We start from the raw sequence: 22895 nt of genomic DNA, 5'->3' as shown, positions 1-22895 counted from the left end.
GTTCCTGAAAGCTGCTATCAGCTCTCATGAAAAGAAAGACTTGCCCATGGATATCTGATGAAATGTATATCTGACAAATAGAACCATGTGTGTGTGAGAGAGAAGCCCTCTGATCAACAGCTTACGCTCCAGAAACCTAAACTTTTTCCATTCTGTATTTGATTACTCAGTTATTCCTGGAAAGAAGTATGTGTGGAACTGGATTTCATACTTGGAAGAAGAACGGATGCCAGCTGCTCCCCTGAAACTTTTCAAAGAGGTTGGCAGCCTCTTGGATACTTGCTTTGTTTTGATCTAGTGAATACAACATCAAAGAATGTGTAGCTGTTCTTTGACTCCAGAACTTTAGAAGGGGAAAAATGATAAGAGCCAGATGTTGAGGCTATTCACACGTGCATGCAAAACCAGGCTAGGGGAGCCCAGCCCGGTTTTGCATGCGTGTGTGAACTGCCAGGATTGGGCTGATCCCAGCAGCAAACCCACCTAAATAGCCACCTTACTAAACGAGGTTAAGGGAGCGAGTGCTCCCTTAATCTCATTTTCTTAATCTTGTGGCAGCTGCAGCTGCCACACTGTGGGGAGCCTGGGGAAGGGAGGGGAGATCCCTATGATGTATTGTACATTCGCATGGTGTATCCTGGTAGTTCTGGGGGCCAGGGTGACACATCCCGGCCCCCAACCCTTCCCACTGACTCAGTGCACGGGGAATCATCTGGGCTTGCAGCAACACGAGCGGGATCATTTGCAGGGAGGGTGAGTTTAACCTGCTTTCCCCACAGCCCTCTCTGAAGCCCTTCTCCGTAATAGTGAGAAGAGGCTCGTTGTGGCTTGTGCTGTGGTGATTCCAGTAGAAGCGAGTTCTCCCCTCTCGTGACTAGCCCAGGTATCCTCCATTTGGAAGAAGTTCAGATGCATGGAGAAGCCAGACAGGTTTGATTTCCTGTGCTGTGGTTAAACCAGGGCTGGGTTTAACCATCATCCTAAACAGGCTACAGGGGATGGGCCTGGTAAATCCGAACCTTATCCTGTAGATTTTTGGGAGTTTCACATTGTGTGAATCTCTGAAGGCATTTTCAGACTTTAAGTCATTGACAGGAATTCTTTTTCAGATTGTGTAATTCGCACAGGGTTTAGTTGAGCTATAAGCATCATAGAGGTAAACAATAAGCCTTTAATTCAGAGGCCTTTATTGAAATATACACCCAAAGCTACCTTAAGGGCAATGCACATGTTACCCTCTTAATTAGGAAAACACTGGCCAACATGACACACAGTGCAACATTGGCCTGGCAGTGTTGCACAACATGCAGGCACTTCCGTCGTGTTACTGCCATAGTTTCTGTTGAGGTGCCACATGCTGTTTCAAATCCTTGCGCAACCACCCACCTCCACAGTACTGCTGGGACTGCCTTTCACTTGCACAGCAGCCCCAGTGGCTTGGAAACTGATATTGCCTTGTGTGTCATGTTGGCCATTGTAACCAAGCCCTACCTCTGTCTGTACTGGTCTCTGGAAGAAGATACTAGACTCCCTTGCTGCCTTGACCCTGTTCTATGATCACTGTGGCTGCTGTCATGATTAGAGGTGCATGTTCCCGTTTACTCAAGGAAGAGCAATTGCTACCAGGTGAACAGGAAACAGAGCTTGTGCAGCAAGGTGCTTCTCCCCACAAGAGCTTGCTGCTGCTGCGGGTAGGTAAGTATTGGTAGCATTGGACTTATATATTCTCTTTACAAGAGCAGAGAGAATGAATTTCCAGCAGCCTCGTACTGTAATGGCTGCTGGAGAAGGGAGCCAATATCAACAGAGGAAGGGCTTTGATTATACATGTTCCCTTGTTAAGAGGGTAATGTGTGGATCAACCCTCAGAGACAGTTTAATCCTCCTATTTAATTTTGCCCCCAACCCCTGTTTTAATTTGTGTCAGAGTATATGAAATTGCTCAGTGCTCCTATCATATCCTAGCAAGCAACTGTGTAAAGCTGCTTTTAGCATAGCTAATTAGCGTAGTGCTGAAATTAATTGGGTCCTTGACTTTTAGCATATTGTAGATTATTTTATTAAAAAGTAATCATTACAAGTGAGGGTACAAGTAGCATCCAATTGCCAGGCCTAAAAATATGCAGGAAAGCAATCTTAGAGAATCTAGTTATGGCACCCATTCTTCCTGGAGTGGAATTCCCTCCATTTCTACTGCAAGATAATGGAGAGAATAGGGAATGGCACCTTGCAACACCTGACAGCTCTATGCTTTGCTCTGTTCTGACTATACAGATTTCCTTCTTAGAGGCAATCGGCAGTGGTCAGAAACAAAAACAACACTGCAACTAATCCAGCTGATATCACTAGAGACCCCTTTAGTGACCCTGTATAGTCTGGCACAGGGTTTTAGAATTAGGCCTAATTAAGAAGTTATTTTGTGTGCAAACTCAAACATGTTTCTCGGTATGGTGTTGCGATAAGGCAGACACACAGGCTGAGTTCAGACATCTTGCCAGCCTAACCCAGTGTTTTCCACTGCAAGGCCTTGGAGCCAGTGGCGGTGCCCATCAACCCTAAGTGCAGCTCCTTGATCCACTACTTGCTTTTAGGCCTATGCAAAGCCTCAGCCCAAGCCAAATATGCTGCACTGCCAAGCCCCAGCACTGTGCAGAAGCAACTGTTCCCATGACGCAGTGCTGTGCTTTCTTTAGTGCCAGGTTGGTCTTGGGCCTTTAAGAGTAACGGAGCTTTGTCATGCTCCGGTAACATCTGGGAAGGTGCACATGGAGCGCTGGGGAGTGTAGTCCTTCTTAGTGCTTTCCCTAGAACTGTGTGGCTGGGGCTCATGGTGGCCCAATACTCTTAATGGTGTCTGCCCTGAGCTGGAAAAAAACACAGCTTTGCAGAGGTCAGTGCCGTGGGTAATGGCTCTTACACTGAATTTTTTAAAACAAGCAAACGTGGCTCTCACTTGCAAGATTGTGAAGATCATTGCCCTGACCATGCTTTAGAACTCAAACCTGCTATTTGAGCTGGTTCCATATATACAACAGGCAATCTGTGGCTGACAGCTGCTTGTCTGCTTTCCTTTTTCATCCTCTCATGAGTTGACTCCCATTTCCAGAGTGCAACAGCTGCTGGAGGTGGAGCACCGGCCTCCTTAACTATGATTAGTCTTCACAGACCACACTAAACCATAGCACAAACCATGCTTTGCAAACATGCTTCAAGCCATGGTTTCCACCTCCATCTTACCAACTATGTGTGAACCATGTTTCTCAAATTGTACATCACACTATGAGGTCATTCACACAAACAAAAACTGCAATTCTTTGATGTGGTCTCTGTTTTTTACACCAATGGGCTATGTGCCTGCGCACAGACCTCGTCAAAACCTAACAAGCTCAATTCTCATGGTCGGGACCGTCATGTGCCTGTTTATGCGGATAGGTATCATATACCTGCATGACGTTCCCCCTTTGAGGATGAGCCCTCCTCTTATGGGGCTTGGCGCTGAGACACAGGTGCTTATAGACATTACCACGCAGACTATCATTCAGACTGTTCAGACTATGGGAAACCCTGATATGGGTCTTGGCACCGAGAGGAACCTGCTTATGGGAAAGCCGGGACTGTTCGTGATTGGCGCAAGCCTCCTTCGCTTTCTGAAGGAATGCCTCGCTCTCGCTCTCCTCAGGGGTGCCTTCAAGACCGTCCTGAGGCCCAGGCTTTGAAACCTGCCCAAGTACTGCCAGCAGAGTCAGATGGCTCAGTACCAGACAATTTGGAAAGCCAAGCAAATTTGGCCCAGGACTCTTTAGCACCTTCCGAGTCGGACAGTGACAGCGAACCTGGCTCTCCGGGCTCAGATGCTGTTTCCCTGGAGTCTTCCCCTCTGGATATTCAATTGGACTCTAAGCCAGTTTCTCTGTCAGAGGACCTTAAGCAATACCCTGCGTATGTGGCCCGCATGGCCCCTGCCCTGGGCCTCGGTACGTAGCAGACGGGGGAATTGGATCCCTTGTTCAGCCTTACTGATGTGGAGGCTAAGGTACCGGCCTCTCTGCCCCTTAATACTGCATTGTTGGGGGTCATGCGTGAGCATTGGAAAAAGCCAGCAACTCTCTCCCAACCCAACTGAAGAATCATAGCACCCCTATGTCTATTGTGGTGGAGGCATCTCTGCAGAAGTCCAGAGGTCACAGTCACTCTGCGCCCGGTGATAAGGAGGGCAGGATATTGGACTCCTTTGGAAGGAGGCTTTACTCAACTTCGGATCTCCACTTGCAGGTGGCTAATTATAGGGCCTACAATGCCAGGTATAACCACTTTTTGTGGGAGAAGCTGGCCCCCTTTTTGGATCTCCTGCCACAAGACAAATATGACCCGGCTGAAGCCTTTCTCCACGAAGTGGTACAGGTGGCAAAACAGGAGCTCTACTCAGCTACACACTCTGTCGAGTGTGCAGCCAAAGTGATAGCCACGTCCTTGGCTCTCAGGATGTATGCCTGGCTGCGTTTGTCTGGTCTGACCTATGAGGCATGCGCTAGGATTGAAGATCTTCCATTTGAGGGTTCTAGCCTCTTTGCGGAGCAAACTGATGACATGCTATAATGTCCAGAAGCTGATGAGTACAGCCAAGTCAATGTCCTACTCTTCCTTGTCCCCTAAGCTGCAGAGGCCGTCCAGGTGGTCTCCTTATCAGCAACCGAAAGCCCCTTCGCAACAGCAATCTTCATCAGAACGTTACTTCCACAGCAATAAGTTCCAGTCTCGATACAAGTTCGGGTTCCAACCTAGTAAACCGGCCTTTCAGAAACAGCGTCCGGACACTTTTCAAAAGAAACAATGACTGTAGGCCCTTTTGGACCCACCTGACTCCATTTGCGGCGAATTGGGACAGGGTGACCACGGATCAGTGGGTTCTCACAGTCATACGTATGAACTACGCTCTTGAGTTCTGCAGGACACCACCTGTGTCCGGGGTCGTGACTACTCCATCTACTCCGGAGTTGGACAAAGAGGTCTCCACTCTCCTGTCACAAGCTCACCTGACAAAAGATGCTTGGTCAGAGATAACAGGTTTCAGTTGTTTTATTTGCTAGAGAGGCAGATTCAACAGTCTTACTGAGGATACAGGAGTGAGGAGTGAGAAACCCAATTTCAAGGTCAAAATCTCTCCGATGGAGGCTCAAGCGGATTTGATGTGTTGTTTCCAGCAGTTCTTCAAGGCACAGGCTGCCTGATTTATAGTCGTTGGCCTCGTGCACTCAATCAACACTCCACCCCCACCAGCTGTCATAGATTCAATCTGGCTCCTGTTGCCTCCTTGCAAGGCAACGACTCTGTAATTTCCTCACCTGTTGCTGACATTTTTCCTGTCTGTGTCCTTGAGGAGATAGTGGCTGTTCAAACTCTGGCTCAGATTCTGACCCTTCTCCCCAAAGATCACCTGGTCCTGATGGCTCCTCCTGTGCCAGACACTCGCCCTAGCCTGTCTCAGTTATCTCACCAGACCGCTCCTCCTCAGGTGCCTCTCCAGATTCTAGTAAGTTGCCTGCCCCCCACTTCTCTCCACTGTCCTCGAGCAGGGGCATGACACCTCCTCTTGAAAGATGTGATAGAAATGGTCACAAACGTAGAGAGCCCCAGTTTCTATTCCCGGTACTTTGTCGTTCCAAAACCAGACAGTGGTCAGCATCCTACACTGGACCTCTGGGCCCTGAACAAGCACCTGGTGTACAGGCGTTTCCGAATATTGTCGGTACAAACTATATTGGACCTCCTAGAAAGAGACATGTGGATGGTCTCCCTAGACTTGAAAGACGTGTATTACCATATCTCGATACGCCCTCAGCATCGATGCTTCCTGCATTTCCAGATAAGGGGGATCCCTTACCAGTTCAAGGCCTTGCCGTTTGGTCTCACGAAGGCACTGAGGGTTTTTACAAAATGCCTGGCCCCAGTGGTGGCTTTTCTGCAGGAACAAGGGGTGCAGATCCAGCCTTTTCTAGACGATTGGCTCATCCTGGCGAGTTCCAGGCAAGCTGCCCTGGAGGCTCTTGGATCTGTCATAGATACCCTGCAGAATCTGGGCTTCCAGATCAATTTCGAGAAGTCACAGCTGGAGCCAGTCTGCAGGATACATTTATAGGGCTGATCTTCAGTATCGGTCTAAAGAAGGTCTTCCTCCCAGAGGCCCACATAAGAACGCTCGTAAGGTTGGTCTCCATTTTTCTGACTGGAAGGCCGCAGACCATGCACTCAGTGCAGCGCCTCTTGGGACATATGGCTGCCACTACATATGTGCGTCATTCAATGGTGGTTCCTGGACGTGTTCGATCCTCTTCAGGACTCAGCTCATTTGGAGTGCACCCCCCCTCAGTGGGTGCAGGCATCTACAGCATGGTGGGTCAAGACTCATCATCTGAACTTTGGTGCCCCTTCCAGGTTCCCCAGCTGTGATGGGTGATTACGACTGACACATCGGAGCTAGGTTGGGGCGCTCATTTGGACGGGTTTCGCCTGAGTGACCATTGGTCAGCAAAGGAGAAAGGTCGAAACATCAGTTATCTGAAATTGTTGGCCATATTCCATATACTCAAGGGTTTCTTGCCTGTAATTGCGGGTTGCTCGGTGACAATACAGGCGGACAGTATGACGGTGAAAGCCTATATAAATCGACAAGGGTGCACGACATCGAGGAGCCTTCTCTTCCTGTTGCTAGACCTCTGGCATTGGTGTGTGGCGTATGCGGTATCACTTCATGCGGTCTACATCCAGGGGTCCCTGAATGTCCAGGCGGACACATTTTGCAGGCTGACAACGGTCTCCCATGGCGTTGGACCGAGGTGTCCTCCAGGGCATATTTGCAACATGGGACACTCCAGCTTTAGATGTTTTTGCATCTCAGGACAGTGCTCAGTGTGCCCTCTATTGCTCAGGGGAGGGGACGGCGAGGGCTCTCGGGGCAATGCTTTCGTCTTGTCCTGGACAGGCCCTCTCGTTTACCTGTTTCCTCTGTTTCCCCTCATTCCAAGGGTTCTGCACAAAAAGAAGGAGGACCGTGCCAGGACCATCCTGATAGCCCCTTGGTGGCCCAGGAGGCCTTGGTTTGCAGCTCTGAGGTGGCTGGCAGTGACTTGGGTGCACCTCCCCTCTCTCCCTTAGCTGCTGTCACAGGAGAGGGGACAGGTGCTCCACCCAGACATTCGGTCCCTGCACCTGACAGCCTGGAAGATCCTACCAACTTCTCGATGAGGCTCAGAGACATTCTGCTTGTGGTCAGAAAGCCGTCAACACGAAAGTCATATGAACATAAATGAACCCGTTTCCGTTTCTGTTCCTTTGCTTCTCGGAATGGGTTCAATGTGCTTAACCTGTCTGTTCTGTTCAAGATATTTGTACCTATTTGCTATCCCTGAAAGAGTCTGGTCTGAAGCTCTCCTCTCTCAGGGTACAGTTGGTGGCCATAGTAGTGCACTCGCCAGCCCTCCGGGTTTCCTGGTTTAAGGACCCGTTAGTTACAAGTTTCCTGAAAGGATTGTCCCACGTTTTTCTGGATCACCCTGTTATGTCACCGCCCTGGTGACATAACAAAGTGATTGTGTGGAAGCAAGGTAGGAGGAAAACCTGGGAAGTTTTTGATTGTGCGAATGATCTCTGTGTCTGAACTAGGTGAGTCTTCAGACAGATATATCTGAGAACGCAATTCAGTTATAGATCCCTTTTAACCTTCCTTTTAGTTAAAACACTGCCTCGAAGCAATACAGTTACAGAGTAAGGAGTGCCTGAAGTGACCTTCTTTGTGGAAAGAAGGAACAAACCCACATAGTAACAATGGACCATTCTCGGTTGCTCAGGTCAAGGACATCTCCATGGGTTATACTCCTCATGAACCCCAAGGCAGGACAGTTTTGATTCGCTAAATAGAAAAACACACCTACTTGAGCCTGAGCAGGATCGCCCTGCCCCAGTTCTTTCTGCCCTGCAAAGCTCCAGGCAGCCTAGAAGTTTTATCCTCTACTTTAAACCTATCATTACTCTTTATACTGTCTGTTCCATGTTTAAATCTTCAGTCTTTATTCGTTCTCTATGTTCCCACCTTTAAAAAAACAAAAAACCTTACTTGAAATTTTCAAGCCTTCCCTCCCCACCTTCTCCTGTTCCTCCTTCCTCCCTGTTATGGAGCGCACAAGATGGTACATATTACAGGCTCTCATTCTAATGAATCTAAAAAAATCCTTGTCTTCTAAGTGCAAAAATCAAGATCAGCATTCCTCTGATTTATCAGTTCCGATTCTGGGGACCCAAATGTACAAAACCCCAGGCCTATGGTTCCCGATAAACATAGGTCCATAGCAACACCAGTGATTGATTTAGAGGCTGACTTCAAAGGGGAGAGAGATAGGGCAGATGGTGAAAATCATGACCCTGACATTGTCCCTGACGAGGAGGGCGAATGGTCGGGTGGGGGGCAAGGGGAGATCCTGACTCAGGCACTGCGAGACATTGCCGGTTTGTCTCAGCAGACCTTAACCCACTTATGTTTAGAGTAATTGCCACAATTGGGTTGCAATCAGAGGTGACCCCAGAGTCAGCGCTGTCAACTAAGGGGGACCTGGTTTTCCCTAGGACAAAACCTAGGGACACGTTGTTTCCAATGCCTGAAGTCTTTACAGAGGCTGTTAAGCAGGAATGGCTTCTGCCTGCAACAAATAGAAAGCCAATGGCCGTGGCAAACTGCTTTTATTCTTTTCAGCAGAAGCCATCAGATTTGTTAAAAACTCCATGTGCAGATGTACCAGTGCACAACTCATATCTGCTTCTGAGGGATGGAGAGGCCACCCTCAAGGATCCCACTGACAAAAAGGCAGAATTTGCACTTAGGTTAGTGCACGATAATTCCTCATTGGCCACACGTTCCTCTGCTGCGGCTTCTGTGGTTGCCAGGGCATCCCTTTTGTGGGTGAATGATCTCCTTAGCGACCCGCCCTCTGATCCAGTAAAAATGAGGCAGCAGTTAATAAAAATTCAGAAAGCACAGGCATTTGTGGAGGATACCACACAGGACTCGATTAGCTTTTCCACTAGAGTGTCTGTAGTAGGTAGGAGACACTTGTGGTTAAAAAGCCAGCAAGTGGATTCCATATCAAAGAATAACCTGAATGCAGTGCCATATGACAGCACTAAGTTGTTTGGTGATGCTGCTCTTAAGGATGTATTAGTTGAATCAGAAGACAAGAGAAAGACTATGCGTTGGCACCTTGCAAGCCTGATAGACTGGCTTTCAAGAAACCTTTTCAGCAATTCCAGCCCTTTTGGGGCTTCTGGTCCTCCTTCAGGGGCTGGGGTGGAAATTTCAGAGTGCAAAGCAGTTCCTGGAATTGCCATTTCACATCCAAGGGTTTCAGAAATTCCAAACAGTCATTCAATCAGAACAAGCAAGCCAAGCCGCAACAATGACTCGGGAACTACCAGGCTAGGAGGCCAACTATCAGAGTAGTTCCACATGTGGGAGTCCTCCACAATGGACAGATGTATTCTCAATGTAATTCAAAGTGGGTACAAGATAGAATTGGATGCCCCTTCCCCCCCTGATGACACCGCGCTCTCGCTCTTTTACCAAGCACACAGATCTCCTAAAAGCAACACTTGGAGGACATAGGAGCAGTGGAGTCAGTTCCACACTGTCAGGAGGGAAGGGGCATCTATTCTATATTGTTCACCGTCCCCAAAAAGGACAGGTCAAGAAGAGAGGTTCTGGACCTATAGTATCTGAACAAGTGGGTAAAGCACGAATACTTCAGGATGGAGTCACTACTCTTCTCAGTGGCAGAAGCCCTTCACCATCTGGATTTTCTGTCATCCAGAGCAGCCATCATCTCCTCAGATTCAAGTATGCCGGAAGGCATTCCCATTATGCCACCCTTCCATTCGGACTGTCATCGGCCCCTCGGGTCTTTACAAATATGCTGGCACCCATCATGTCTTACCTCCATCTGCAGGGAATCTGGATATTTGTATAATTGGACGACCTCTTGGTCCAGTCTCCTTCAAAGGTGGCAGTGGAGTGTGACCTGTTAACAACTCTTTCAGTGCTAAAGAAACATGGTTTCCTGATCAGCTGAGAAAAAACCCAGCTGGTCCCGTTGCACAGGCTTCAACATCTGGGGGTTGTAATTGATATGATACAGGGCTGTCTTTTTCTTCCCCAGTATCGATTCCTGACCATAACCTTGGAGATCAAGGCGGCACTCTCAGCCCCCTCGGTGTTATTTCTCACACTGGCATGGATTTTAGGCCTGATAGTCACAACACTGGAAGCTGTCCCATGGGTGAGATTTCATCTAAGAGGCCTGCTGTGGTTCCTACCACAGTCTCAGTCTGCCATTGCAGAGAAGAGGCACATACTACTACACTTACCTCCCCAGCTCCGTCTGTCTCTCAGATGGTGGCTGTTACCATAGAACTTAATGCAGGGAAAGCAGTTTCTACCCCCCACCCACAGGCTGATAGTAACTACAGACACCAGCAACAGGGGCTGTGGTGCACACTGCCAACAGTTGTCAGCACAAGGTACATGGTCTCTACAAGAAAAGGGCCACAGTATAAATTGGCTGGAGCTGCGAGCCATCTGCTTAGCTCTTAGAGCTTTTCAACAGTGCCTGCATGGGCACCACATCATAGTAAGAATGGACAACACAACAGTGAAAGCCCACATAAACTGACAAGGGGGAACAAGATTAAAACCCCTTCACGAGGAAGTAGTCTTGATAATCAGCTGGGTGGAATTACACCTGGGGTCCCTGACAGCCCACCATATCAAGGGAGTCCTAAATCAGCTGGCTGACTTGAATCGGGAGGATCTGATGCCAGGCAAATGGTCTCTGAACCCAAAGATTTTTCAGCAGATAGCCCAAAGATGGGGAATGCCTAATATGGACTTATTCGCAACGCCTCAAAACACGCAGTTGCCGAGATTCATGGTGAGATTCCCTTGCGGGGGAGCAGAAGATAAAGACACGCTGTCGACTCCTTGGCCGGACGGCCGCCTCCTACACGTTTCCACCTACATCTCTGCTGGCAAGGGTGTTGAGAAGAATATGTCTTCTAAGGGCAAGAGTGATTCTGGTGGCTCCATTCTTGCCTACTGGCATCATTCACAGAACTTTTACATCTGACAACCACAGAACCATGGTTTCTGCCAGTAACTCAAGACTTACTCCTTCAGGGTCCAGTATAGTACCTAAATTTGGACTGGTTGCGGCTTGCCGCATGGAAACTGAAAGGCAAATCTTGAGTCAGCAGGGATTTTCCAATAAGGTGTTAGAGACTATCCTGGCATTGTGTAGATCGTCAACAAATTGGATATACCAATGCACGTGAAGAGCGTTTTTGAGATGGGCGGCACGCCATTCTGCACCATGAATGCCCCGATACAAGAAATCTGTAAGGCAGCGACGTGGAGAAGCCCATCAACATTTACCAAGCATTATAAGATAGACTCTTATGCTTCAGCACAAGCAGCATTTGGAAGAAGAGTGCTGCAACGGGGGATTCCCCAGGAATAGACAAGGGTGCTCCCTCCCTAGGCAACATACAGGCTGTGGTATGTCCCACGGAGATGTCCTTGACCCCAGCAAGTGAGAACGGAGCATTGGTTCACTTACCGTGAAGACTTCTTCTGGTTGCTGGAGTCAAGGACATCTAGGCCCACCCGGCTTGGTGTACTTGTCTGTTTCTGGGAGGACATTTTTTCTCCCTTGCTCTAAAGAACTGGACAACACGAACCTTTACTGATGCACTCTTTCTATGGCATTCATAGTCCGCTGTTAGGGCCACTGTTCCCTCTAAGGCGTGCTCATGTGTGTGTGCTCACATATTTTCTGATGTCTGCTCAGTTAATTTTAGATCCCGTTCCGGTTGAATCCACTCTGAATGCATGTGATACTGCCATCCAGAACAAAATCTGTTCCACACACAGATGAAAAAAATTAGAGAGAACACTTGTTAGGGCTCATGTTTGTTCCTTATGACTGTTGGTTTCTATGTTTGTTCCTTATGACTATTCGTTACTAGGGTCTGTACACTGTTTTCTATTTTCTATATCATGTCACTTGTAGTGACACCTTTTGTAACTTGGCCTGAAAGAACTGGGGCGGGGCTATCCCCCTCAGGATCGAGTAAGCATGTTTTTCTATTTAACTAATCAAAACTGTCCTGCCTTGGAGCTTGTGAGGGGTATAACCCTTGGAGATGTCCTTGACTCCAGCAACCAGAAGAAGCCTTCACGGTAAGTGAACCAATGCTCTGTTTTCTTATTTCCATCCCATAAACTGTTGATTTTCAACAACCCTGCTAACTTGGCAAACAGGTACCTTTTAACGTGGTGATTCTCTTTTATTTAGCAGCGGGAGAGCAACTGGCCCTATCCACCCCCAGCACAGTACCTCCAGTGACTGTTGCTGTTGTCTATCTTATGTTTCTTTTTAGATTGTGAACCCTTTGGGGACAGGGAGCCATCTTATTTATTTATTATTTCTCTGTGTAAACCGCTCTGAGCCATTTTTGGAAGGGTGGTATAGAAATCGAATAAATAAATAATAAATAACAAGTAATTATTTGTTAAAGTTAAAAATAACATTTCTTTTATTTTCTTTCTGTTACAGTCTCAGTCCTTTCCACAAAACAAAAATGGATTTAAAGTTGGAATGAAGTTAGAGGGCCTGGATCCTGAACATCCATCTTTATTTTGTGTCCTTTCTGTGGCTGAGGTATTTGCCTGTCTTAGTTGGGTCACCAGTAGTACTTGGAGATGCACAGGTTTTCTAGGATAGAGGGAATAAGCAAACAGGCAGGTAGTGGGGAGATAAAAGGCAGGTCCTGAATCCATTATTTGAAGACATGTCTGATGGTAGTACCTCATTTCCATTTAATTAAAAATGCCTTCTGAGGAGAGAACACATCTTGAAAAAGAAATATATAAGTGCCAATTTAGCAAATGAGAAAAAATAATATTGGCAGTCTAAAAGCCTATTTCCAGGTAGAACAGGCAATCTTCAGTTGGCTTTTTATAAGTATCATGGGTTAATTTTAAATCCTAATTAACTTTTATTTTAATTCAAACTCTGAGTTAATTTTGGTAGCTGAATATTCAATAAAAGTCTATGAGGCTTTTTACATGCGTGTGAAAAACTGGGCTCAGAGAGCCGAGCCAAGTTTTGCATGCGATGTGAGCTGCCGAGATCATGCTCAATCCTGGCGGCACCATGGCGACAAACCCACCCACGAAGCCTCCCCTCAAAATGGGATTAGGAGAGTGAGAGCTCTCCTAACCCAATTTTTCTGCTCGTGTGTCAGCCGCGGCTGGCATACTTGGGGTGGGGAGGGGGTTCCCCATAATGTATCGTGCACCCACACAGTGCATTATTGGAGCTCCAGTGGGGCAGCACATCCCAGCTCCCCAACCGTCAGAGCTGCCAGCAGCAGCTGGTGCTTGTCTGGGTGAGCGATCTGGCCACCCAAGGATGGCGGAAGTAAGTGCTCGTGAAAAAGGGCTCTTTACCTGTAAAGGTCTCCATCTGCTTAAAGCAGAATCCATAGCAGGGTAACTCAGCTTCATTGCTCACTATATAGGCATGAACTTTACGGAGAGAACATTTCTGATAGCAGATACTCTGGATTTGCAACTCCAGCAGCAGAGTTGCATTCTGTATGTCTTTTTTTTTTTTTTTAACGTAATGTCTATGAAAACAGCTCAGTTCATAATGAACAGAATTTTTAAAATCTGCATTTAGTTTTCAAAGCAGATGACTCTCAGAAGAGTAATGTTGAGTCGCCTTATGCATGCAGGTACAGGGGTACAGAATGCGATTGCATTTCGATGGTTATTCAGAGTGCTACGACTTTTGGGTTAATACCGATTCCCCAGACATCCACCCTGTTGGCTGGTGTGAAAAAACAGGTCACAAGCTGCTCCCTCCTAAAGGTACATCAATTTTTCTCCCTTAAAAAATGTTCTAGATTGTCAACATTGCTGGCTAAAGGCTGCCATTTTTAATAAAATGTAACTGTTGGTAGTATTTCATATTAAATCCACCTTGAATTATTAAACACGGGAAGAAGTCATTAAATTCAGAACTTGAAATGGGTACGAGTTTAAAAATGTCACATCTATCTCTTTCTCTGTGAGGTGGCTAAGCATCTTTCCTTCACAGTGTGTACACCATGAAAATATGCAGCTGGGAGTGTTGAGTTCTGTGTTGGGTTTTTTGGCAGTGTATATGTAGTGGAAAAATATATATTTCATAGGGTGAAAGGGGGCATACGCTGATTTTTTAATGGGCAACCCACTTTCCCTGGAATGTATGACATAGTCTTTGAACAGAAAGCGCTTTTACACTTGAAATCTCAAAGTAATTAGAAACTCTTTCAGTAATGTAAAACTTAACAAATGTGTTCACTACTTTCCTTTCCTATTATTCAGTTTCCCCTGAGAGTTGTGAAGCTTCAGATTAATGATTAAGAACAGCAATCATGTATTTAAAACACAGGAGAAAGGGAGAGATGTGTTAACTGAAGCCTGTAACCCCTGCCTATTTCACAAGGGCTGCTATCACACAAAGTTCAAATTCTTCCCACATAATTTCTATTTCTGAAAAGCCAATCTGAATATAGCTGCCACTGTATAAAACAATGCTTTCATCTACCAATCTCTCTCTCTCTCTCTCTCTCTCTCTAGGTTACAAGGAAGGGGAATTTAATTGGACTGTATATTTGAAGAACTGCAAAGCTCAAGCTGCCCCAAAAACTCTTTTCAAGACTCTCAGCACAGTGAGTGGCGGTGCTGGTTGGTGATGTCTTTTAAGTTACATCGTATGTTGTTTCAGCCCTTTGTAAAGCTTTAACCAGAATATCACTGTGCCCCTTTCAAATGCTTAGAACAGATTCTAAACCCCTAAGACATCAGGTGTGAAGTGTTTCTATAACAAAGCTATTTAGTTTCTCACACTGTGTTTAATATACTGCATTTATTTTCTGGGTTTGTATGTATGAACAAGAAGTAGTCAACTAACCATGCAATGAAACGCTCCATTGCAGGAGTGTTTGACCCTCCTGTAGATGTTGCCCTGCAATGCCCATCATCCCCGACTGTTGGCCACTGTGGCTGGGTTAATGGGAGTTATTATTTATTATTTATTTATTTATTTATTTGATTTATATACCGCCCTTCCAAAATGGCTCAGGGCGGTTTACAATTAAAACAAACTTATAAAACAATGAAAAGCTAAAACAAATTAAAAACAATTACACAACAACTAACAATTTAAAAACATTTTAAAACAAAAATTAAACATTGTCCCCAGACCCCAGCTCAAGAAGACCCGTAGACTTAGTATGGAAGAAAAGGGCCACAACTTTGTTAACTATTACACAAGGCATGGCAAACTGGAACACCCTTAGAGAACAGTGCGGGCCAATAGAAGCAGGTCAGAACTCTGAAGTCCTACCCAGCACCCTACTGGGCGACACACCCTGGCTCGGGAATGGGCAGGTACACCCCACCCAATTCCTTCAAAGCCAAACCCCCCTTCTGTAAGAGAGGATCTGGATACTTCTAGGCATTCGTCCACCCCGGACCGCACAGTTGTAGTCCAAAAGCTGCTAGGGAGCCAAAGTTGTGCAGCCCTGCCATATTGACTGGCTCTAGCTAATCACTAGCTTAAGCAACAGAAATGGCTTGTGTCCTGTCTTTAAAGACATTTCTCTAGCATTAGCAATTTCCCGGAACATTCGGTTCTGCTCTGTCCCTAGCCTGAAAACATTTGTTGATACTTGCATCTGCTTCAACCATACTTCTGTTCATTCATACAAAGACATTCATTTTTTCTATCCATACCGCTATTCCCCCCCCCCCCTTTTAAATGGCTTGGTTCACTTCTCGTTCCACTCTGTCAAATAGCCTTGCTTGCTCACTTGCATGGTACCATGTCCAATCTGTACCTTGGTAATGGTTGTCAGATCCCGTTGATTTCAGTGAATTCGAAAGCCTTTCATAACTCCTCTATGCAGAGCAGCCTTATGGAGAAAGTAACATCTGATCCTCCATGTCCATGGATACAGGAGACACTTCCTGGCAGATTTACATGAGTGTGGCAACCTATTTTCCAGCCTCATATATGCAAATTATTGCTGGGAATTAACTGTATTGTGGGCAAGCCAGGTTGGACGTTATGTTTTCCACATGCCTGTATCTATAGAGCCACTCTGCAGGGAGAAGTTCCAAACATCTGAACCACTCCAGAGTCTTTAGGTTTCAGTGTTTGGTCTTTCTCTGTTTATGGGAGACATCTGCTGCATCTTGGACAGGCCATAGCTAGCTTTTGCCATAGTGGAGTTTTCATTGGAATTAGACTCTAACTCTGAATGTTTAAACCCAATGGTATTTGTGTTCAGCTGCCGAAATGCAATAGCTCAGGGGTTCTAAGCTTGGGTCCCCAGATGATGTTGTACTACAAGTCCCATCATGCCCAGCCACAGTGGCTTGGCCATTGTGGCTGGGGCTAATGGGACTTGTAGCCCAACACCATCTGGGGATCCAAGCTTGAGAACCCTTGGGCTTTTATCAGAGTTGCTAGTGGCTGACATCCAGGCAGATGCTGTACTAACGCAATGAGCACTACTGTGCACATGCAAGAAGGTCGCACAGGTGTGTGTATGCTCAGTGTTGCGGAATTCTTCAACAAGGATAGCAAAACTGGGTCTGACATCCAGACACACACATGCTAGCACAGTGAGACAAATTGCACACACTCAAGAAGTTTGCAGAGCTGTGCAACTGCTAGCAGAAGATCTCCAGGACATTACAAGGTTGCGCAGTGTGTTATGCAGCTTGTCAGCGTCTCCTTTCTAGCACAAGGATTTGGCTGGAACAGACAATCTTTAAAACTAGCTGGGCTGGGTGCTGAGCATCTGAGCCTCTAGCTGCCAACCCGCCGCCACTTGCCCACCCACCGTTTTCCCCTCCACACCTGCCAGGTTCTTCCTTTCCCCTGCCCACCTGGCCAATCACCCGCTTCTTCTTTTGCCCGCCGGCTTCTTCCACTGACTTCTTCTTCCCTGCCCGCCCGTTTGCTGGCTTCTTCCTCCCCACTCGCCGGCCGGCTTCTTCCCACTGGCCATCGCTAACTGCCGCCATCATTTCCCCCCACCCCACCCGTCCCGTAGTTATCCGGCAGTTCTCTGAACTCTCGTGAGAGCTGCCATGAATGGGATTAGCCACGGGTATGTCTTAGAGAATTAAATATAAAGAAGCTGATCCACTGGGTGTTCACAAGCCTGGGCACTGCGCCTGTGCAGGACCTTGTGGGGTAGAATTCTGTAGCTCCTCGTGCGCTCTAACCATGTTGAGTGTCAGAGTGATAGTTGATTTGGTGGTTAGAGTGCCGATCTCGTCACTTCCTTTCTGAATACCTGCGGATCATTTAAAGATCAATAGTTACAGGTGAGCAACCTGTTTTTCCTTTCTTTGTGCAACATCCTTGCACTACATCCTTGCCCCAGTGCAACAGCATTGTGCTGGCACAGCATGCCAGAGTGCAAGCTCTCGACGTAGTGGAAGTAGCTAGTGCAACATGTTTATGTGAGTGCAGCATTAATCTGGATGGCAGCCAGCATATATAAAGCCAATTCACATTATCATTAGTGGGGTAGGACAGGCATTCTACCCAGCTTTGGGAGCTGTGCACACTCCCAATTTTTGATTGTGTGTTAGCAAAAACCCCAGGTAGGAGGAGGGAGGAGTGATCGTCTGCAAGATGGAAGCTGGGCAGGATCGCATTTTCTGACCCAGCATGTACTCAGCACTTTAATGAGGTAAGAGGAAATCTGTCCTGCCCAGCTCTTTTCTCATCAGTCCCCGTGTAGCAGAATCCTCCGGGTTCAAAGTGAGAGATTGACACCAGCAGTTGAGAAAAAGCAGAATTTATTGCTAGCAATTAGACTCAGTGGAATAATTTCCGAAAACCTGAGCCCCGGTTACATTCTGGCTTCAGCTGTTATACTCATCTTAATTACATTCAGTGGATACAATCCTCATTGGTTAGCATCACTTAATTGTCATTTTACAATTATTACAATTAGACAGTATTCCTCTACTGTAATTGAGCACTTCTTCCCCTCCTTATCTTGTTCCAACTATTCCACTCCCTTCAGCTGTTGGCCTTGAAGGTTCTGGCTAACGCTTCGTTATCTAGAGATACCAAACCAGGGCCCCCTTCCACATTCCAGCAGGAGACAGATTTATTGTGCAGTTAGCAATTTGCAATTAAGGCCGTTTGGTAACACAGATCCTTTAACCATTTCTTGACCACTACCTGAGTCTGCCTCACCCGCTCCTCCTACCTAAGTTTTTGCTAGCATACAACCTAAAATCGGGAGCATGCACAGCTCCCGAAGCTGGGCAGGACACTTGTCCTACCCCATTAACAGTCGTGTGAACTAGCTTATAGAAATCTGAGTTCATTTGACATTTCAAAAAGTATTTCGTTCGCATAACCCAGAAGAATATAAATGGGACCACAATGTGGCTACTGACAGTGCTTTTCTCATTATTCCTATTCCTTAGCCAGTCACACCTTCTGGTTTTCGAGTGGGGATGAAGTTGGAGGCAGTTGACAAAAAGAATCCTTCCTTGATGTGTGTGGCAACGATTGCAGACATGTTGGATAATCGGCTGCTGATTCATTTTGACAACTGGGATGAAAGTTATGACTATTGGTAAGGAAAAACCCAGCTAGAGTGGTGCTTGGTGGTAGCAAATGTTGCCCAGAAAGTGCACAATGTAGAATATTTTTGAGTCAAAAGCCTTTAATTTAGTATTTTGGCTCCTAAGGAAATATTCACTTCCTAATTTTCCGAAGCTCTGGTCCTTCACATGCTTAAGTTCCATTGAAATCTGTGCAACTTTACTTCCAGGTAAATATGTTTGGGCCCAGAAGCTTTTCTGTGAAATCACCAACTCAAGTCCTGATATTTCATTTTGAAACTCTAGGGAAGACACATGCAAGCTTATGCTTGCTTGGTGTTAAGTCATCATTATTAGTTATTAGAATGTTAAGAGTTTTTTAATTGATTATCTATATTTCATTGCTGTTCTAAGCTGACTTGGGTTATGGACCAAAAGGTGGGAATACATGTGATTAATTCAATAAATGAATGTAGCGAACAATTTTTCAAGCCAGGTCTTGGCTGCTGGAGAAGGAAGGCGCTACCTGCCTCAAGACCCTTTTCAGGGATTCTCAACATTGGGTCCTCAGATGTTACTGGACTTCAACTCCCATAATTCCCAGCTACAGTGGCCTTTGGATGGGGATTATGGGAGTTGAAGTCCAATAACATCTGGGGACCCAACGTTGAGAATCCCTGCTTTATATCCCTGGTACTCCCTCTCCACAGTCACCCCAGTGACCCACAGGGTGAGAATAATTGGCTTAACCCTTTCTGTGCCTTCTGATGCTGCCTTGCAAATGTACCTCCCAACCTGTTCTGCCCAGTTTTTTATCCTACTGAGGTCTGAGATCAGAAGTCTACTCAGTTAGGGAAAAATGGCCTCACGGTATTTGCAGGAGCGATTCCACAGGTATGGAAATTCAGTATTCCCTGTAACAGGGATTCCTATATGTTGTTGACTACAACTTCCATAATCTCCAGCCAAAGGCTATTGCACCTAGGGATGATGGAAGTTGTAGTCAACAAAATCTGGCAATCCCTGTTACAGGGAACACTGGTGGGAATGATTAATATCACATCGAGTTTGGCCCTTTATGTTGGCTTTAATGACTGAAGACCTCAGATCTTCTTCAAAATGTAATTTATAAATTCCAGCCATATGTCTTCTCCTAGTCCAGCAATGGAACATCAGATAGGATTTGCATAGCTACACTTGTCATGTATTGAGTGTGATAGAGCCAGTTCTCTTTTTGGATGCAGGTGTGATGCTAGTAGCCCATATATTCGACCTGTTGGTTACTGCCAAGAAACTGGAACTCCCCTAACGACGCCAGCTGGTAGGTTGAAAGCACATTTCTTCCTGTAGCAGTGAAAATATTGGCAGTATTTCATTTGCAGTGAAAATGATCTGCTGCATGTTTCTTAACACATGTGCAATGAAACCTAGGCTGTAAGAACACAAGGAGAGGGGAGCACAGAACAAGGTGTATTTCTTGTGCACTGAAATGGTAGAAAAGCTACATGTTCCACAAATAAAGGATACTAAATGATTTTGGGGGTCTCTCCTGCACCAGCCAGACTGTGAACTCATGAAGAGCTGTGCAAAGTTTGGGGAAGCTACCTAGAGTAGTGGTGCATAGCAACAAGATGCAGGAATTGGGTAAAAGTCAACCAGACTAAGGTACTGCAGGACCAGGAAGTGAGAACAGGAAGTTGACCCAACAAACTCTGCAGCCCAACTCGGTCCTCCTATCCTCAAATAGTGACTGACATACAGAGCAAAAATGCATCTCTGTGCAGCGAGAGAGCAGCCTAACACAACTTCCCAACTAACTGCACTGATGCAGTGGGGGAGCAGCAGCTTTTGATACCTTCCCATTCCCCAGGAAGTCCAGGGAGAGAGCAACTGGCCCTATCCAACCCCAGCACAGCATCCCTCCAGTGGCTGTTGCTAGTGTCTGCCTTGTGATCTGGATAGTGGTTCCAGACACTCATAATGATTGGGTTCTGTGCCTGCACAGACCATGCTTCGGATAGAATTCTATAGCTCCTCATGACGCCAACCACCCGCAGCACGTGACTGCAGTATTCTTAAGCGGCGGTTAGGCATCTCTTTCCTCAGTTTCTTGTTGACCACCTAAGTGCTCATGTCTTCAAAAACCACTACGACTGCTCCTCAGACTATTTCTTTCCAAAATACTTTACTGTTGATGACTGGCTTGGACTTTGGCAATTCTTTCGGACAATCCTTAAGAGTTTGTTTTGTTTTTAAGAAAAGACTCGGAATGGACATTTATTTATTTTATTCTATTTTATGAAAACATTTTTATACATTTTTATCATGAGAACATAAGAACAGCCCTGCTGGATCAGGCCCAAGGCCCATCCAGTCCAGCATCCCGTTTCGCACAGTGGCCCACCAGATGCCGCTGGAAGCTACAGGCAGGAGTTGAGGGCGTGCCCTCTCTCCTGCCATTACTCCCCTGCAACTGGTACTCAGAGGCATCCTGCCTTTGAGGCTGGAGGTGGTCCACAGCCCTCCGACTGGTAGCCATTGATAGATCTCTCCTCCATGAAGTCATCCAAAACTCTCTTAAAGCCATCCAGGCTGTTGGCTGTCACCACATTCTGTGGCAGAGAGTTCCACAAGTGGATCACGCGTTGTGTGAAAAAGTACTTCCGTTTGTTGGTCCTAGACCTCCTGGCAATCATTTTCATGGAGTGACCCCTGGTTCTAGTGCTGTGTGAGAGGGAAAAGAATTTCTCTCTCTCCACTTTCTCCACACTATGCATGATTTTATAGACCTCTATCATGTCTCCCCTTTTTTCTAAACTAAAAAGTCCAAGGTGTTGTAGTCTTGCCTCATAAGAAAGGTGCTCTAGGCCCAGGAGGGGGGAAAGAAAGTGGGGGCAGAAGTGGTGGTGGGGAGGAGAGGTGGCTGGGCCCGGAAGCAGAGACTGGGGCAGAAGGCAGGGGGAGAGGTAACCGCCTGCCCCAAAGAGTGCACAGATGCTCTGTGCGGGGTTGGCTAGTGTGTATATATGTTCAGTAAAACTTTATACAGGTTCAGTAAGAGAAGCAAGTGGTTTAATTTCTAATTTAAGCTATCAGGAGTACTAGGTTCCCTTGCATAGCCATGCATTACTTGACTGATATCCATTTCTTGTAGTTTGCAGTTCTACTTGAAGATTGAGAATACTTTTAAATCTCTTTGCAGAATACAAGGATTTCAAAAGCTTCTCTTGGGAGAGGTATTTGGAGGAAACTAGTTCTCAAGCAGCCCCAGCAAGAGCATTTAAACTGGTTGGTCAAGCTCTCTTCTGGCTTTTTGTTAATCAGCCATGACATAAAAAGCAATAATCATTTTGTAACAGGCTTTGTTGTTTGTGCGCTAATATGTAGTAATAACAGAGTAGTATTAAGTGTTGACTATCAGCTAGCAGACAAATGTTTGCAAGCCACATTAAAGATCATGATCTAGATCAGGCCTGCTCAACTTTGGCGCTGCTGCAGATGTTGGCCTACAGTTCCCATAATCCTTGGTTATTGGCCACTGTGGCTGGGGATTATGGGAGCTGTAATCCAAAAACAGCTGGGGGCCTAAACTGAGCAGGCCTGATCTAGATACAGTGTAAATTTCTTGGAATTCTTTGTTATTCAAATATTGCTATTCTAGGGTTGCTAAATGACATTGGGCTGGATTAGACATAATACTAATCTTTGTTTTAGTATTAGAAGACTGGACCACAGTGAGTCTTGGGTACGCATGGTCTCCACTTCCATTCCTATTTGTAAAAAACTGAAATTTCCCATTTCATCCACATACTGTCCTCATTCACATGTAATGCATAACCGAGGGTCCAGTGGACTGGTGCTCCCCCCCACCCCCGCGCTCCCCCTTTTCATGCACTTACCTGTCCTCATTCAGACAGCGAATCAGACAGGAGCCGAACTGCAGTCAGGGAGACTGCAGGAAGGAGGGGGTACTGGCTGTGTGGGCTTCCTTCTGACATGAAGGATAGCCCCGACAGCCAATCACAGCCAGGGAGATGGAGGCGCTTCCTCCCTCAACTTTGGTTTCAGCACAGCCTGCAGTTCTGCATTTAGACGTACAGCAGGTGGCTGGAAACCTTGGGTATGAGCTGCGAAACCCACTACAATCCGAGGTTTCAGATTGGAG

General features: G+C 46.4%; 1 protein-coding gene across 4 annotated transcripts in view; it reads left to right on the top strand.

Annotated features, from left to right (window-relative positions):
* Nucleotides 1-22895, top strand: part of LOC128332800 (lethal(3)malignant brain tumor-like protein 4) — an 88949-nt gene that overhangs the window by 40510 nt on the left and 25544 nt on the right. For all 4 annotated transcript variants that reach the window (XM_053267563.1, XM_053267562.1, XM_053267560.1 and 1 more), the window contains 7 exons: nt 171-259; nt 12654-12758; nt 13837-13972; nt 14726-14817; nt 18611-18762; nt 19975-20051; nt 21933-22018. In XM_053267563.1, coding sequence (XP_053123538.1) covers nt 171-259; nt 12654-12758; nt 13837-13972; nt 14726-14817; nt 18611-18762; nt 19975-20051; nt 21933-22018 — 737 coding nt within the window. The remainder of the gene's footprint in view (nt 1-170; nt 260-12653; nt 12759-13836; nt 13973-14725; nt 14818-18610; nt 18763-19974; nt 20052-21932; nt 22019-22895) is intronic.

The sequence above is a fragment of the Hemicordylus capensis genome, chromosome 7, assembly GCF_027244095.1.
Source record: "Hemicordylus capensis ecotype Gifberg chromosome 7, rHemCap1.1.pri, whole genome shotgun sequence".
In the NCBI taxonomy this organism is placed as follows: Eukaryota; Metazoa; Chordata; class Lepidosauria; order Squamata; family Cordylidae; genus Hemicordylus; species Hemicordylus capensis.
This window is presented reverse-complemented; position numbering and strand designations above follow the sequence as displayed.